General features: G+C 35.7%; 1 protein-coding gene across 1 annotated transcript in view; it reads right to left on the reverse strand.

Annotated features, from left to right (window-relative positions):
• The window catches only part of LOC118274112 (serine/threonine-protein phosphatase 6 regulatory ankyrin repeat subunit A), a 51,542-nt gene that overhangs the window by 15,450 nt on the left and 16,667 nt on the right, over positions 1-19,425 (reverse strand). The window contains exons 2-5 of the mRNA XM_035591488.2: positions 6,036-6,164; positions 4,689-4,787; positions 4,285-4,383; positions 3,317-3,514 (exon numbers count right to left, since the gene is read on the reverse strand). Coding sequence (XP_035447381.2) covers positions 3,317-3,514; positions 4,285-4,383; positions 4,689-4,787; positions 6,036-6,164 — 525 coding nt within the window. The remainder of the gene's footprint in view (positions 1-3,316; positions 3,515-4,284; positions 4,384-4,688; positions 4,788-6,035; positions 6,165-19,425) is intronic.

The raw sequence follows: 19,425 nt of genomic DNA on the forward strand, positions 1-19,425 counted from the left end.
TTTCAAACTATCCAGTATGGCACACTTTTCAGTTATAGTTAAAGACAGCGGCAGTTCGGATTACAGCGGCGTTCGGATTAGCTTGAGTACGGATTATCGAGGTTCTACTGTATTAATATAAGCCATCAGAATCAGGCTATCAGGTATGTAGCCATAAGTGTAATCTTTTGTCATTTTAATCAAATTATAAGACCACTTTATTCAGCACTAAACTCTGTAGTGTGGTATAGAAGCTCGTATTTGCATAATTTGCTACATTTTCTGATAGCAGAATAAAGTTTTACTGAGGTAAAAATACGACGGAGGTTCGTGGAGTTGGGTGTTCTTATTATTAAGATACCTTTCTTACTGAAATAGGTTATTGGGACCTTTGAAATAAATACGTACTTATGTATAGGGTAGGACGCTTCAATGTACAGCTAACTAATATTACTATGTCATCAACCTTTTTACAGACGCACAGTTTTATTATCTTTTCTATATATTTCTCAAGTCTCCCCGACCTAAATTAAGGCCCTCCAATTATGTGAATTTATGTTCTAAATGAGAATCAGTAATGGCCTTATAATTTAATTCCGCAAACCTTATGCTCGGCCGAAGAATGTTAATCCCGGACTCCTGGTAATCTTTTCTCGCCGTCAGAAAACTGGAATTAATCAGACTGATGCATTGTTAAGCTTTATGCTAACCTGGTACTATCTATCCACTTTTGTCGATTGGATTGGTTTTTAATCCCTCGTTGTCACAGTGGAATGAGTTCAATTTCTAATTTTGTAATCAGTGGAATTTCACAAATCTTTTGATGTGCATTTTGGTAAACGAGCAGTCGGATCACCTGATGGTAAGCAACCGCCGCCGCCCATGGACACTTGAAACACCAGAGAAGTTACAAGTGCGTTGCCAGCCTTTTGGGTGTTAAATTTAAGGAATTTTATAGGAATCGGGGTATTGGACTAAGACTCTGTAGAAGGGGTGATTAGAAGCTCCGGTAACCTCACTGATACATAAAACGAAACACAACGCAAGTTGTTCCACGTCGGTTTTCTGTAAAGTCGTGGTATGACTAGTCGAGCTGGCTCATTCGTGCTGAAGCATGGCTCTCCCACACTTATTTATAGTGTAGTATTTCAGTTTGAATAAAAGTTACGGTTAAATAAACTAACTAACTAAAATCTGAGTAGGTACTAACTCTTGGAGCGAAATAACATTACCGTACTTACCTGCTCTGCTAGCGTTGACATTTTGTATGTGCTCACTAGACAAACCACTTTAACTAGAATAGTGGTTTACTGCCAAACTTTGTTTTATTTGTTTTGGGCATAATAACTTTAGGCATAGGCACTTTAAAACATGTTCGTTGGCGGCCATGTTCAATTTCTATTTTTTATAGTGGAATTTTATGAAGATTTTGTTCAGTAAAACGAGCAGTCGGATCACCTGATGGTAAGCAACCGCCGCCGCCCATGGACACTTGAAACACCAGAGAAGTTACAAGTGCGTTGCCAGCCTTTTGGGGGTTAGGAATTTAAGAATTTTTAGGGAATCGGGGATTGGGAAGGGGGGTAATTAGTGCTCCGGTAACCTCACTTACACAACGAAACACAACGCAAGCGTTGTTTCACGTCGGTTTTCTGTGAGGCCGTGGTATCACTCCGGTCGAGCCGGCTCATTCGTGCCGAAGCATGGCTCTCCCACACTTAATGTAGTGTTCAGTTTGAATAAAAGTTACGGTTAAATAAACTAACTAACTAAAATCTGAGTAGGTACTAACTCTTGGAGCGAAATAACATTACCGTACTTACCTGCTCTGCTAGCGTTGACATTTTGTATGTGCTCACTAGACAAACCACTTTAACTAGAATAGTGGTTTACTGCCAAACTTTGTTTTATTTGTTTTGGGCATAATAACTTTAGGCATAGGCACTTTAAAACATGTTCGTTGGCGGCCATGACATTTATTTTTTATACGCTTCGCAAGAGAAAGATTTTTTCAGTACAGTAAAACGCATTTACTCAGGCTTGTTATTATGCCTCCTAAGTTGACTTCTTTTTAGCTATTTATGTTTGGCCTATGGTTACTAGCAGAAAACTTAAGCCTTTTTCCTTTTGAGTAATAAATAATTTTAACGTACCTAGACACAAATTATATTCGGTGCCTATCGAATAAAACAGTAATTACACTTGATCAGCACATAAAAGTCCAATCTTTTTTAAAAACCAATTAAATAAAGTTCTTTGATAAGAAAAACAATGAAGTTTTTAAATAAAACTTGAAAACTCAGGTGAAAAAAACTTCGAAGGAGCATGGAGCCGTGAGATTTACTTTATTTGATTCAGAATCGTTACTTTCTTATTAAATTGGAGTTTTATTTTATTAAGAAACAATCTGAAGTACTAATCTATGTATTTAGGAGAACACCACAAGGGATCTTAAATACTCACAGAGTTGACGTAAGATCCAAATCCGTTTGAAGATAAAGTTTTTAATCATTTATTGATAATGTTATAATTGTGAAAGTTTGTTTGCTTGAATATTTTCCTCTCAATTACGCTGAAACTACTAAATCGATTTTGATGAAATTTGGTAAACAGCTGATTTAGATGTAGTTTTTACCCACAGAAACGCAGGCAAAGCCGCTGCCAGAAACTAGTGGGAAATAATAATTGTAAAGTACTTTTGAAGCTCAGCTAGATATGTACATATCTACCTACATCTATGATTATATCTGTTAAGATATGATGATAGTGAAATATTGAAATGTCTTCAAAGTAATAAATTACGTTTTTTCAGAGCATATTTTCATGCCAAAATATTATAAATGTGTGAGTAAAATACATAGTTTGTTTAGTTCGCTGGGCCGACTGTACCGAAAAATATCGAGATAAAGTAGTTTGGATAATAATATTGCTTTCAAATAAATCGTTTTCTGAAGATTGATGTTATCAAACATCAATTCAATTTAAATAACAAATGATTTTTTTATTTTTAATAAACGAAATATGCTGAAAATCCTTCTCTAAATTATTTTCATAGCCGTTAGCTAAAGTTGATTTCACAAAATTATTCATGTGCCAACATTTATTTTATTAATAGCTTTACATACAAAAAAATGTTAAATTAATTTTCAGTGGAAATCGAAATAAATACTTTTCCTAGAATACGTTTTACTTTATATGTTTCCCATTTTAATGGTACTTTTCCTTATTTACTGTTAAAAGGAATTACCACGAATTAAAATAAATGAAGGAAGATTTTTTTTTATACTGCGATAGATTAAGCATACCTCTTAAAATTTATAGGAGCCTAGTACCTTACCTTGTTAACAGCATCGATATAAGAACCTCTCTGTAGGAGAAGTTCCACCAATGAGGTATGCCCAGCTCTGGAGGCCAAGGCGAGGGGCGCATCACCAGCCGCATCCGAAGTTTGGACCTTGGCTCCTAGAGATATGGCATACTCTGCTACGTCCAATGAACCGCGGGAGCACGCGCATTGCAGGAGATCGTTTTGTTTCTGCACGGGAGAATTTTAAAAAGTTATTTGAAGAAAACGAATTCTATTTCTGAATTACTTTGTGTAATATCCGAACGGATCGATAGGTTCATTTTCACGACGACGACTTATTTCTAGTTTAATTTAAAATATTTAAGTTTAAATATTTTCTTAAATGAAGTGTATTTTTATGTTGTTTTTCTGTATTTAATTACACACTGTGTGAACTGTGTTCTAAGTATATATAGTACCTTTGTACTACCAATTACATATCTACTCGTTGTCTTTTGTGTTATATGTGTGACATAATAGAAATATGTACCGTATATTTAATAATTACGGGTATCGTCGCCTTTGACGCCACGCCATAAAATGGTTCCGTAACAAGGCTTCCTTTATAATTGAAACTAATTAACAACGTTATACGATACAGGGTGGCTGATACAATAATTATTTATTAATTATTATAATAAACACAAGCACTCCTCTGTTACAAGTTTGTAAATTATATTTTAATACGTTATTAGAACTACGCTATCAGGTTTAAAGTAATATTATATTGTAATTAAGTATTCTAATAAGCTTGGTTCTGCGAAAACAATACCGTTTATTAAATACACGTTTATATTACTGTTAAATATAATATTGTTAAAATAAAATGAAGAACAGTATTATCATAATTAGGGTAATTGTGTTAATCAAATTGCTTGTGGAAATTTTATATACGTGTCATATATGTATGTGTCGTGTATATATGTTATCTGATAATGAAAACTACTAGGACAACATACTTTGTTAGTAGCAGCAAGACAGGCTCCCGCACCAACAAGAGTTTTCACCGCCTCTAGATGGCCATGCCATGCCGCCATCAACAGCGGTCGCATTCCGAACTGTAACAATCATGGGATACTTTCTTCTTGCTATGAAAGCCTAGTACTCAAAAGTATTCGCAGAATAAGTCGTGTGCAAAAAGAATACTTCTTTGAAACATGCAAATATTTTTGTTGATGTTTTTTACAATTTATTAATTTAAGATTCCTTTTTGTTAAATAGTTTTAGAGAGATCTAACAAATAAACAGATAAACAGAATGATGGCTTTACAGTATTGTATGGATTGTCCAAATGACCTAATCGCTTGTACAGGCTTACAAATGCACTTTAGTTGATTACAAAGCAATTAAATTGTTATCAGACCTTATCAGCGGCCTCGATGTCACATTTGGATTCGATGAGTAGATTTATTATCTCCACATTACCTCTGCTGGCTGCCCAGTGTATTGGAGCTCTTCCATACTGTGAAATAAAATATACTCTCATACGTTTTGAAACCACGTTTCAATTTTTCTATTTAAAAAATTAGTAAAGCAAAACTCAGTAAGACACTACACACTTTTGAAAGAAAATTGCACAACAAAAGTATTTTAGTCGGTAGATAATATTAAAATGGAGAAAAATTAATAAGTATTGCCATTAAATCCTATCGTATTGATATCTCTTTAGAACCGAAATCTCTTAAACACCGCATTTCGAATATGCTCTCTACAAATTATGCAACTTCGTCTTCGAACGTCGGAGTAGCTATTAGCTGGTAGCATTAACTACACTCCTCTAGGGGTTGATTCGAAGTTTGTGTCGAACTTTCGATATTGCTAGATACACAAACATACAATTACTAGCTCCAATGAACCGAGAAACCGGTTAACTTGTATTCTCGATCGAATAAGATGAAATTCGGGAATCAAATGAGAGAAAATCGTTTCCCGATCTCATTAACTCAACGTCAACGCGGGATGTTGTCGAAAGCACGGGATTATTTGTTACAGCCACACAGCGTACAGACAAACAAAGCGCTTCAATTTAATTGTTCGTAAAAGCATTAAGAGAGACAATATTAAGTATGCATACACAAGAAGTAATTTACAAGATTTACTTGTGCCATCTTGCGAATGGAAATTTAATGCCCTCTCGGTTTCAACTTCCGAGGTTCTGGTTTAAGGTTGGAAAGCTCTGGAGTTAATGAGAAAGCAGCTTAAAGCTTTAATTTAGTAAAATATAGATCTTTAGGGACTATTTAAGTTGAGCTATATCAAGTGTATTCATAGAATCCTGTCGTGTGATATATTATTGTATAGTTCTCATTTCTGTCGTATCAATTTGAAGTAGTAGAATCATCACACTAATTTAACAATGATAATATCAGACTGATTATTTCTGGAAAGATCAAATAAAGTAAATGCCTCACTTTTCGCCACTAAGTTGCGTAATGTTGAATTCCAAGTATTGTATTGTCTGAGGTAAATGGACACTCAATAGGCACTGTAAATTTTCATAACCAAAAAGCTGAATAAAATTACTTCTTTCATTCCGAAAATTAACCAAAAATGACGAAGGTGATCGTTTTTGGTGCATTTGTTTTGAAATCTTGATTTAATTAGAAGTTATTCATGTAACTGTTCGATGAGGTTACTCGACTAGTTTCAGGCTATGCTTGGGTCCTTAATAATGAGCAGCATGTGCAACAACAGATATAGGTAAACTCACATTATTTCTACAGTTGACATCGGTTGGTCGCTGCAGTGCTTCGCGTACAGCATCTGGCTCGTTTTTGATCACCGCTTCATGGAGTAGCAAGTCATTTTGCTGAATACGAGTGCGGTTCTCTGAAGCCATCTGCAACAATAAGTTAAATTTTAATAATATACTAGCGACCTGCCCCAGCTTCGCATGGGTACCTTCCTCTTGAATCATATCTAGTGATCTATTTAAAAAAAAACCGCATCAAAATCCGTTGCGTAGTTTTAAAGATTTAAGCATACAAAGAGACATAGGGACAGATAAAGCGACTTTGTTTTATACTATGCAGTGATTATTATCAGTCTGTATGCCTGAAGATGTCTTAAAGGTAAATAAAATATTTGAGTAGGCTTTTCTGAGCTATCGTGAGTGCAGTTACAAATATAATTTCACTCTCTTCTAACTTCATACACACGTCACACCTAGACAGAATCGAACAATTGATGGATCACACAGAGAATGTTATTGTAATTTCTATGCAGAAACGACATAGCGGCTGCGCCAACCAATGCAGACAAATTAGTAAAAAAATAAGACTTACAACTAAAATAGAAGAAAAGTGTAAAAAAGAATAATGATCATTTAGGTTTAATGTTCCAGAAAGTTTAATGAGTAGACTTGCGAGTTCAGCAGGTTAATTGGGTAGCAAATATTTTATGAGTTACGAACACTTTGCTTAAGACTGTACCAGGAGTCAAGAAATTAGATAAAGGTTTCAAAATAGTTTTCTTGATGTGTTTTAAACTTACATTATTATGAGTGAATATGAATGTATGAGAAACTTACATGCAAAATGAACTAACATACATTGAACGTTTTGCGATTCTGAAAGTCTGGTATTTATCCTATGTTTACTATTGAAAAAATCTTTCTTTGTTTGTAAACTTTAGTTCAGTAGTCTTTATTAGTAAATAAGGATTGCCTAGCACAAGTATACCTTGCCTAAAAGGTTGTTAATTTTTTTTTTATGCAGATATTAGTACATGAAATAAACATTTTTATTATTTCATTTCTTTTTATTTATTTTAGATCCTAACTTTACAACAAGACCAAAACGTATTGATATTAGGATCAAATACCGTTAACTTCGCAGCATACAAACGGCTGTCCAATGGCAGCCATATTTGAACTGAGTGTAACCATTATGAGTGCTATAAGTTTCCATCAATTGATCCTCGCGACGTGAGCTGAATAATAAAATGAAGCTTCTCTTACCAATAATGGATTTTTAGTTCAAACCGCTGGGAGCTCAAATTACACCGCAGCTGATATTGATGTTAAAGGGTTGGCAAATAAAGTTGAACGTTAATGTGTTGTAAGATTTTTTTTTGACTTGATTGAGAGGGAATTTTAAACTGTGATATGTGTCTAACAGTTCCTCAAATGTATATTAATAAATTAATAATTGCAAATATAGTATTATTTTTATATTTATTACTTTGTTTATTAAGCCTTGGACTGCCGATAGAAAACTGTTGAAGACAAATCCTCCACTAACGTCAGTCCCCGGTGATCACCACGGCGTTCAATGTGTTAATTAGCTCAATAACTTCTTTTTTTGTTGGTGTAGATAACCCAATGCCTTCTCCCGCTTTGGGCTAGGCGAGAGGGAATGGCAGATTCTTACTGACTAAAACCACCCCGTTCCTACTCCTACTTTTCGAATTGGAGCCCCAGTAATTACCCACCAGGTAGTCTGCAGCTCCGGAGTTTAACACACTGAAGTGAGCATATTACAGGATAAAAAATAGACACCAAGTATTCCAAAATCTAAAAGCTCCCAATATTACAGTGTCTCAAGCCTCATCCCAGGTTTCCGTTGCTAAGTTATTCTTCCCACTGTAACCAATTTGAGTAGGTAGCTGATTAAATAAACACCAGTTTCCACCCCGCTACATTTCACTGCTTGAATAAAAAACGAAGTGTGGGCTAAAAAAACGTTGTTGTACCAACTTTTATGATTGTTCGCGAGATATACTGACATCCACACATGATCCAGCCTTGACAATGGTCTCCCAGCACCCTTGAGGTTCCTCTGTCGGGCCGTACGTTAAACCTTGCTCCAATTCCGAGACGTGTTTTATTCATAACTGTTCCGTAACCACTGTTTAGGAATGCTTTCGTTTTTATTAGATAAACAGAGGGTCTGTTTATCTAATAAAAACGAAAGCTTCTTTCTAAAAATAAGTTGGAGTGTGAATGAATGAGCATAGGGTTCGTGATTCTTGTTTGTAGAAAGCAAATATAATAACCTTGTTGGTTATTATATTTTTGAGCCGTTTTGGGGTTGAGACTTTAGGTCCGAGCGGTCCGAGCCTACGTAGTTTATTTAAAAATATCTGCAAACGCCTGGTCGATGTATCTCATGACCAGAGGGCTGGTCTGTTCCTCAGTCAGAGGATAAGCATTGCCATATAACGTGGCAATGCTGCCAGCCTTCTGGGCACTTTTCCCATTGACGTCGATGCGGACGAATTTTTTGATGCTTTGTAAATAGTACCTAAATAATTTTTAATTACCTTTTATTTTTTAAAGGTTTTTAATTTCGTTGTAAATATTATGTAGTAAAGTAAATGCCAATTATCAAATTAAATAGAGAGCTCATGTTTCAACAACTGCGTCCACTGATCCGCACCGTACCGACCGCGTCATCAGAGCAATGCCTAAATGCGATGCGTGCTGATAACGTCATACGGAATACGTACGATACGTGCGATGAGGGACGTGGACGCTTATCTTTACATGGAAAAAGAAGAATGGCTTGCAGGTACTTCTGAAAATAAAATGCGTATAAACTGTTATCACATAGGTAGGGAAGGTCTTAAATTACTCCATTTATTTGCTGGACAAAGAGAATGAGCCAGTTGATATCATCTAGCTGGAGGCTGTTGTTTGATACCCAAACCGGGTTCAATTTACTTGATATGCGACCCGGTTTTGTTTGTTTTTACCTTCAGATAAAACAATTAAAACGTTTTTAGCCTCCAGTGGTAGCTAGCGTCCAGTCGAACCGTTGTTTACTGTGTTTTAATTACTCTTTTTTTCGTGCCGTTCACTTTGTTTTTTTATTTTGGTTAGTTCATAGTACCATCGTATCGGAAAAATGCCAGCGGGTTTATTATAGAGAGAGCGTGTAGTGGAGAGTGCGTTACTCACGTCACGAAAGATAGCTTGTGGCTTGCTATATTAGAAACTAAAAATCTACTAGATATCCCATTATTTAGGGTCATTATTAAACATCACTGCCTCGTTGGCATAGTAGTTGCAAATGCGACTGCCGGACAAGGGGTCTCGGGTTCGATTCCCAGGTTGGGCAAAGTATTACCGGGCTTTTCAAAATTTCTATTTAGTAGCAAGGAGTCTGTGATTATGCCCAGTATATGGCAATAGGCTCACCCACTATTACATGGGACTTATAACACGATTGGTGAAAAGTGGGTGTATATAATATAGCGGCATAACGTCCTAATGTGCACCTCTACCTAGATACCCCTTCTTGACGTTGTTTATTAAACATGTCAAAAGTTTATCATGTATAAAACTATTGTTATAAGCATTTAATTTGTCCTCTTATCCCCATACCGAAAGATTTAGATCAATATTTCATTAAAAGTTACAAAGTTATTTCGCGCGTCTCATCATTAGCTCACCTTAAACTCCTTGAAACTTCTCATATCGGATATTGATTAGACGTTGCGAGCAAATGAATTCATGAAAGAAATCTTCGATAACAGCAAAATGAGAGCTCATTTTGCAAAGAAAACATAAAACTTAACCTATAAAGAAAAAACGTTCGTTAGAATTCTTTGATATAATCTCAAGAACAGAAAACATCTATTTTTTATGGTATAAGCCGGTAAACAAGCAAACGGATCACCTGATGGTAAGCAATCGCCGCCACTCATATAACTCAAAGGAGTTACAAGTGCGTTGCGGGTCTGTCGGGGGTTAGGAATTTAAGGGTTGTTGGGGAATCGGAGATTGGGAAGGGGGTAATTGGCCCTCCTGTAACCTCACTCACACAACGCAAGCATTGTTTCACGTCGGTTTTCTGTGAGGTCGTAGTATCATTAATAAACTTAAACTATGAATATACCGTGTTAAAATTCCTAACTAATTTTCCTCTTTGATTCTAGGAGCTTGAATATACCAACTATTGTATAGGTTCTAACTAAAGTGCGTCACTCTCACTACCTTGCGAGGCACGGTTAGTAGCGACGCAATTGGATTTAGAATATGATATTATTATTGGTTCACTCAATATTACATTGTGCGCTGCACTCAACCGTCTAATGGCACTTAGAAGCCTCGTAACCAGATATCGAGACACCTATTAACCCGCTGACATTTAACTTATGTACTTAATGAAGGGCAAAATGCCTTTAACACTATGTAAGCAATTTCTACCTTTTATACAAAAATAAATCAATATAGGTAGGCTCCAATATTTATTCTACCAGACGATACAATATTACACTGTAATTTTAGACGCTCTCAAAACAATGGTGTTCCTCGAAAAATAATTGTTCATTGTTCCTCAAAATACTGTGAGCTCTTTTGGGCTCATGTTTTCTGGGTAGCAGTGTTTTCCATTCATAGCTGGGGAATTAAAACGTCTCGAATAGACGCCGTTCCCTTTACTTTGTGGAGAGGCATTCTTCATTTCGCTGATTCATTAGTGGTTAGGTCGAAGTTACATGCAGCTTATTAATTTTGTTCTGTGAAGTAGGTCGGCAGAGCTTAGTTAGGAAAACTCTTGTATTACTCTTCTAACTTATAATAGGGGCACGTAAACATTTGTTTAATTTTATCGAACTTTTGTATTGTACTTCATATTCAGATTCACTTGCATATTTAGGAACTTAGATAAAAAAAAAAACCACTCGTTTCCATTTTTGAGCACTTATATTCTGCTGTATAGGTACTCTACGTATCTGGGATTTACGCTAATAAATTATGACTTTTTAATGCATTTATGCAAAATAGTTTGTTGTTATACCGAGCACCAAGCACAATATTTCCTTAACGAGATACTAGGCGAGCAGAAAGTAAGGCAGCATCATGCTTAAAACTTCATGAAAATAAAACGATCCAACAAAAATTACCATAATGGCGCTGGTCACTGGTAGTTTGAAGAAAAGCATTTTCCGGGACTGCCGGGATTTTCGAATGAATTGAAAACTGTTGTAAGTGTCAATTACTGTCAATTTAGCAAATCAGCGAACCGTATTCGCAGTGCGAAACTCAAGTCGGGCTTATAAATTAAATTAAATATTTACTACGCAGCTAAATCTGAGTGGGTACCAGATTAAATGGATCTTAATAAACCGTTCGACTTACACACCGTAGTTTCATTTGAATTTGAGTGCTCAACTAAACCTAATTGAAATACTAAAATGCAAATTAAACGGCGGCTGTGTACCTATGTACCGCGTTGAACAGCGCATACATTTAGGCTCAATTTTCATGCAATTACTGAGCTTCAAATCGTTGTGAGTGTATAAGTACCTACAAATTTCTGTGTTTATTTTTCAAATAGATTTGTAAATAGTTATCAACACAATATGACTGCACGGTTGGTGCGGTAGCTGGGCAACTGGCTGCCGCGCAACGGGTAGCGGGTTCGATTCCCGCACGGAGCAACTCTTTGTGTGATCCACAAATTGTTGTTTCGGGTCTGGGTGTCATGTGCATGTGAACGTGTATGTTTGTAAACGCACCCACGACACAGGAGAAAATCCTAGTATGGGGCAACGTTTTTTAAAAGAAAAAAATATAAATTCAACAAGTCGCTCTTTTACCTATTTGGTAAATAATACTGATCTATAGTTTGTGAAAGCTTGAAAATAATGATTTATATAAATAATATCAAAGAATACGGTTGTCTAAAAATTCAAAGTACCAGGACTTCAAGACTTGAAGAAGATGTTTCTTAGTTGGAAGAAGAATGAATTTCAGACGGGCGAGCGACGAGACAGCCGTGGAGTTGTAACCCCGTGGCTGTATTTACATAGCTCCTGCCTTTGAACACGGCTCTGAGAGTCGGCCTCTCGTGAAGTCTCAACTAAACAAATGTTTAATATTAATGATGTGCTTTTCAACTATTTTAGAGGTTGTTTTTATAAACAATAGATTTTTAGGGATTACAATATTTATTATGAGGTAAGAATGTTTTACCGCTGCCACTTCTGTTAGCCTATTCTGAGACATGTTTCTGCTAACCGCTATGTGACAAAGATGATGTATATTTATGTTATGTTACCTATAACAATGTTTTTAAACCAAATATGTGTTATGCTTCGTTGCTCTGTATGCGTTTGGCTTCCACCAATCATATTCATTGGTACACATAGCTTAGAACTGGTGGAAACGGACTCAGCTAAGCTATGTTTTTATATTAAAAGAAACGTGTTATCGATTGCTTCGCTACTATCGATACATCGCACACTCGAGCTACACATCTTCCTCGCACAGCTATATAGCTTAGTATCAGTGACGACACTCACATAGTTTCACAGCTTAGCTATTACATCTTCGTAGCATAACTACATAGCACATCTCTGGTGGAAAAGCACCTAATTCATTGCTTTATATGCCAGATAGCATGGGTTACTTTTTTAATTATTTTTATTTTGCAGGCAACCATTTTAATCCAGTCCGTTGGCTCCAACACCTGTTCCAGTGCTCAAAAATTGACCCAAACGTTAGCTTTTTAATTTGTAAAAAAATTGTTTTTTGTTTGTTGTTTCAACCGGAACATTTTACCTGACACTATTAATTTATCGGAGCGCTTGGTCAAGTTACGTGAATCTATACATATAAATAAAGTTGGAGTGTCTGTTTGTAACATTGAAATAACCGATTTGTATATGTAGTGAACATGCATATGAATATACATACGTTGTTTTTTTTACTATTATTGCCCGTCTGCCGCGGGTATCAGCCAATTTTCAAATAAATTTTATTTTAGAGAGGTAAATGTCATTTATATTATTTTATTTATTAATTATTTTGTTTTTATTGGTTACCTTCTGCTTTTAGGCCTTATCGAATTTCTTTTAAATACGCTGCCTCTCACTGGTACTGCTAAAGCTCGAAAACGGTGTGACCGATTTGGCTACTTTGGTCTTTATTTGTGGAAGTCCACGGAAGGTTTAAAAGGTGGGATTTTTTTAAGGCGGTACGAGATCTGCCAGTGCAGCAAGTTTAATATATAATATATACCTCTATATATTCGGGCATTTAAATAACAACATGACACAGCGTTATTTTCCTTCTTATTTTTATCGCTATTTTCCCCAAACATTTTTCATATTCATTCACATTATGTACGTCAAAAATCTCTTCCCTGTTATAATGAATATCACAGAATACCGTCAGTTTCGGCATAAACCAGTTTGTTTTGGTTATAATCGGTTTAAACCGCTGGCGTTCGCCATCGTTATTCTCGCTTAACTGGGTAACTGCACGTGCCGGTCCGAAGCACTGACACGTGTCCAATATTTGTTTCAGGTGGAAATATTGCGCAGATTTCAATAGGTAAAGGAAAATGCTGGAGAAAATCAATACTCCTCACGCCTTTTTATTCCTCTATTCCTCGAAACGGTAGGCAGAGGTGCACATTACGGCACGTAACGCCACTTTACAATGTACTTCCAGTTTTTACCATTTGTGTTATAAGTTCTATGTAATAGAGAATGAGACTATTGCCATATACTGGACACAATTCCAGACTCAAGAAAATCAATATATATAAAAAAAAAGAAAATTGAAGTCCTCAACGTCAACCAATGGCTGGTTGCACGATGGGTGCAGTTGCTGGGAGACCGGACCAGTAATTGCCGACGCCCATGGATACCCGAAACTCCGGAGTCGTTACAAGTACGTTGCCGGCCTTTTAGGAGTTAGGAATTTAAGGGTTGTTGGGGAATCGGGAATTAGAAAGATTGGGAAAGGGAAAAATTTAAACCGTTGCTTCATATCGGGTTTCTGTGAAGCCGGTCGAGCTGGCCTGGTTTCTTTTACACAAAAAAAAAAACATTTTGAGTACTCTATTAAGTATGTACTGACAATTTAATACTGTAATATCTTGATTCTTACACTAATCTGTGTAATGTGGGCGTTTGTGGGTTGTTACCTACTTGAAAAGGTACTAATACCACGTGGGTGCTTTATGTGAAACACATAATCTTCCTTTTCTTAAGAAACACAACTATTAATCTACATACATACATATCTCTAAATTCGTCACAGAGAATTTGATTGCAAATTCAGCAGCTTTTCATAAAAAAATATAACATTTAACCTGTAATATAAATAGTAATAAACGAAATACAACGCATTGTTTCACGTCGGTTTGCTGTGAAGCCGTAGTATCAATCTGGTCGAATCGGCCCATTCGTGCCGAAGCATGGCTCTCCCACACTTAACCGGTAAGCTACAATTTGGTTTTTAATACCAACCTGTACTAGAGTCACAACTTAAAGTATAAGAAAGGGGTTAGTTCAGGTGTTACGTCACACTGAGTAACTTTTAGTTAAATGGTTAGACCCCTAGTCTTGGTGGAAATGGTCATAAGGGCCTTAAGGCCTTTTTTATCACAAACAAAACAAAAATACTTATTATACTTTGAGTAGATACGTAGCAACTAGAAATAATACTAGTCCATTAAGTTTTCCTTAACACCGAACATTTTCGACTAAATACACGTATAACACCAGAAACGGAAAAAAGGATAAAACAGCCACTCGATCTCCAAACGTGGAGATAAAACGTGAAATGTTAAAGGGCGAAGGTTTTTTACCTTTTTATAGGTACGATGGAACCTGCCTGCATGAATTATTTTAACAGGCAGAATGGTTTCATTTCGTGAACCACCAAGTTTTATTGAAAAAATTCACACGAATGCCACACTTGGGGGCAATGGCATGGAATGAATGGAAGGATCGAGTCTAATGTATTTCTGGTTATATATTTAAGTTTTGTTCTTGTTTGTCTGTTCTAGTTGTTCAAGTTTTAGGTAGTTCTTTTAAACGGGGAATATATTCTCGTATTATAATTAAGTCAACTTGATGTAGGTTAGGTAAAAATTATACGGTAAATCCGCAAGGGCAATCCGGGTTACGGCCACAGGCAGAGTGTAAGAGTCCGGCACGCTCCCTATCATCCTCACGACGTGGAAAGTTCATGAGGATTTCCATCGCGTTATAAAAAAAAAAGCTAGGTGAAAATTCTTCAAAAAACCAATAGTATGTACTTTTACGAATAGATACTTACTTACTTACTTTTGCTAGTAAATTAGTACCATCTAGACCTGCCTGTTTACCCCGTTTTTGCATACAAATGTGTAAGTAATTGCATACATATTATGTTTTCTTCTCAAAGCTAAAATATATAATGTCACAGCTTCAGCATTGTGTTCTGTTGTCGTACTGGAATGCAATATTATGTTACGTGCTCATACTTTCAGATATAACATCACGTTCTTTTAGCCAAAGGTCGTTTGGCAGAGACACACTACTAGCTAGTAATATACATAGTACATACCTATGGTAAATGAAAACCGTTGAAAAAAAAAACATTTCTGCTTAAAGTCACTATTTTACGCGGATGAAGTCGCGGGCAGAAGCTACTCGTAGTTAGCTACCTTATAAAAAGTATTTGCAACCACTCGGCTAACAGTGCAATTTTATAAAACTGCGGTAACAATAATAGAATTTATTCAACTCCAGAAAAATCAGCTCTATAAAAATCAACTTCGTTATAATTAATTTTCTTTCTATTTTAACAAAAAAAAGCTAGTTCAACAAAATTTAACTTATCAAAGTGATTACTTCTACGTTAATATTGTTTGAGTTTCTCCCTCCCTGGTACAGAGCACCGATCTTCCCTTGATTAAAACTCTACCAGGTGTAATAAATTTTTATTGTACGTACTTCCAGCAAAATTGCTTTATAAAATGTAACTTTATGTTCTTGAACATAAGATTCACTTTTATTTGTACAACGCGTGCTAACAGGAAATTGCATGTGCGGCATGCGACAAAGTTAATTGAAGAAAATTCGTTGATATTATAATTTAAATTAAGAAACCTCTTTAATAACGTGTTGCTCTGGTACCTGATACATTGTAACGATTATTTTGGGTGTATATAAAATATGTATATTCATATACATGTAGTAAAAAGCGCTTACTTCAGTATTACAAATAGACACTCATACGATAATCAAAATCGTATTTATTTAACCCAATAGGTAACTAGTTAACATACATCGGACAGATTTTTAGAAAACCCTCATAAATACTAAAGTAACACAACAAACATTTTTCCGATGAAAAATTCTGTTTAGATAGCTTTCCACGTGATACGGGAGATACATTTGTACCTATCGCGATATATTTTTTACTCTTTGTAGCTCCATCAATCTTTTACCAACGCGACAAATGTATGGGTACGTTTATAAAACCCAGTATACATTAGTAGAAAATGTTATGTGTGGTGTTATCTGTGGTGGCATGGCAGGGAAGACACACATTCTATGGAAATGGTAGTGTTGAAAAACAGCGTCAGCGCTGTCGGCTCGAGTCATCGTGCTGTAATGATTTTGCTTGATGACGACTTTTTTTTTATTTATTTTTAATTAACCTGATAGTGCAAGGAAACTGTTTTTTTCTTTCTTTCTTTATCCGCCGTAAGAGCCGAATAAGGGACTACACATTGCACAGAGATCGCTGATTGCCGATCACCTTGTGCCATTTGGACGTCGACTTCAGGCTTCGTAAGTGTTCTCTCTAATGCCAGGGGACGCTACTAACATTCATGGTTATTCGTACAGAAGGAATGTTATAATAATCGTTCAAGTAATTTTAATATTTGTTATACAAGTGTGTATTAAGCTTAAAGTTTGCAACAAAACTAGAATACATACAACAACAAAATTTTATCGGGTGTGAATATTTAATAGTAAATTTTTGCAAACGTTCTTAGAAATGCCCGTTTTGTGATATTGTACGTATCTGAAAATATTGAAATTGTTCTTACATTTATATTGCCTCTAAATATCAAATAGAGACAATTCTGCTGACACCAAAAAATAAAACGCATAATTTTGTTGTTGTTTTGTTATGTTTTATATTATTTTGTATCTCCTTAATACTTTATTCTTTCTATTACAAGAGGTGATATTTCCTCCTAAAATATAAACATGAGATTCTTAATTAAACATTTGTATCAATGAACTCTTTATAAATTTATAAGGTAAATGAGAAAGAACAATTAACGCATTGTTGGTGGCTAAGAAAACCCCTGATAAAATTAAAGCCTCTAGGAATACCATTAGTAGGTCACTGGCCAATTCTCACGGGTATCGTATAAGGACCAAGTGATGGACAGGCGGAGTTACCTTTACCTGTAATTTATCCCTTGTGATGATTTACGGGGAAAGGAACATGTTGGCCGTCCTTTAAAAATACTACAACGAAAATAAGGTAAGATGTACCTTTCCCTATGTTTTTCTTTCAAATGGCGTTTAGCTGACATCAAAGTAGCAGTAAAGATACTTTGCTACGTCCGTTTAATATACGATGAAAGTGGTCAATTTTAACCAGTTTTTTTTATTGAATAGGTGGTAAACGAGCAGACGAGTCACCTGATGGTAAGCGATCAGCGCCGCCCATGGACACCCGCAACACCAGAGGAGTCACAGGTGCGTTGACGGCCTTTTCAAAAATGCCGGTTTTTAAAGGGATCTCTTGTAAGCAACATTAAGTTACTAGTGCATTCCCAGGCTTTTAAAATTCCTAGTTGAAATATTACCTAATAGGTACTGTAATTAAAATAAAGACATCTTCTAAAGAAGTATCCCATTTACACAGTCCTGTAAGTAAGTACTAGGGCAGCAGTAATTCTTGGAGCGTGGGTGTTGCTTAAAGTGTGACGTGGCGTAGGCGTAACGTTACCGTGACGTATACGCTGCGATAGTGGGAGAGCTGCCGATGTTTGTTTACAAATAAAACGTTGAGTGGGTGACTAATGGTAGGCATTTAGTATGTTTTTTTTTCTGTATTAATTCGTAAGAGTCCCGAGGGAGTAGGCGGAAGTACGGACTTGAGTGGGTATGTTTACTCATAAATAAAATTGGAGTGTCCGTTTGTAATATTCGGTTTGAAATAACCGCTTTTGAATATACATCCACCAAAATATTGGTTTTTAATTTTTGTCTGTCTGTCTGTATGTTTCCGGTTAATCTCTTAAATGGGTCGAACGATTTTAACTGGAATTTTATAGGCAGGTAGCTGATGTACTAAAAGAGTAACTTTTATATTAGAAAATGAAGTCACAAAAACCGTAATCCATGCGAACGAAGCAGTGGTTATGGCCGTGGCTGAAGAGTTTGTTTGTTGGAAAGCACTAATCTCCGGAACTGGTCATGCTAGAAGCTCATATTCATTAGAATAATTAATTTAAAAATAAGAATGTAAAATCATCAAATAACGTAACTTTCAATAAAAGAGTACAAAAAAGCACTTCTGCTCTACTTTCTAAAAAAAAGAATTCCTTGATGTAAGTGAAGAATGGAAAAGTGACAAGTATTTAAAATTAGAATAATCAATACGGCATGTTGCAAACCGCCCCGCGTCGATATTGCAACTTCTAGAACTTTTCTTTAGTGTTGAATGTTGGCAAATTTAATTTTAACAACTATGGAATAAGCTATAGATCCTACATAAAAATCTCATGTATTTACAAATAGCTGTGTGAACTATACATGTTACTTGTATATTTAGCGCGTGAAAATGAATGCGCGAAAAAATTTTTTTCTTTCTATTCTTTAATACATTTTCAAACAGGCAAAAACGATAATTTGTATGAGTTTTGTATGCAATAGAGCGTTATGACGTCATCAGATTTTTACGTCAAATAGCAAACTTATTTCTAGAAAATTAGCTAGTTGCTAGTAGATAAATGTAAAGAGGTAACAAACAAACTTACAATCGCGTTTGTCACATTAGTTCGGACATCCAATTCAGTGTTTATTTCCAAGCCAGTGCAGCTTACTGAAGCCGTTTTTTTACTTGACTGCGTGGTTACGAGTGAAATATGGCGGAAAACGAGACGATTCGGAATACTGGGAGTAAACAAATAATTATTAATGGAATTACTGTTTTATTGGTTGAGACACAAGTGCGTATTTTGAGTGAAGGGTTGGATTTTTGTGTTAGGCAAAGTTTTTTATTTTTATTTTTACATTTAATGGTTGTTGTGATTATGTATTTCTATAAACAAAGTGTGATGTTATTAATCAAATTGCTGCTGGACACATAATAGTTTAGTCAGGCCTTCACTTGTCGAATCAAT

Source organism: Spodoptera frugiperda, chromosome 3 (genome assembly GCF_023101765.2).
Source record: "Spodoptera frugiperda isolate SF20-4 chromosome 3, AGI-APGP_CSIRO_Sfru_2.0, whole genome shotgun sequence".
In the NCBI taxonomy this organism is placed as follows: Eukaryota; Metazoa; Arthropoda; class Insecta; order Lepidoptera; family Noctuidae; genus Spodoptera; species Spodoptera frugiperda.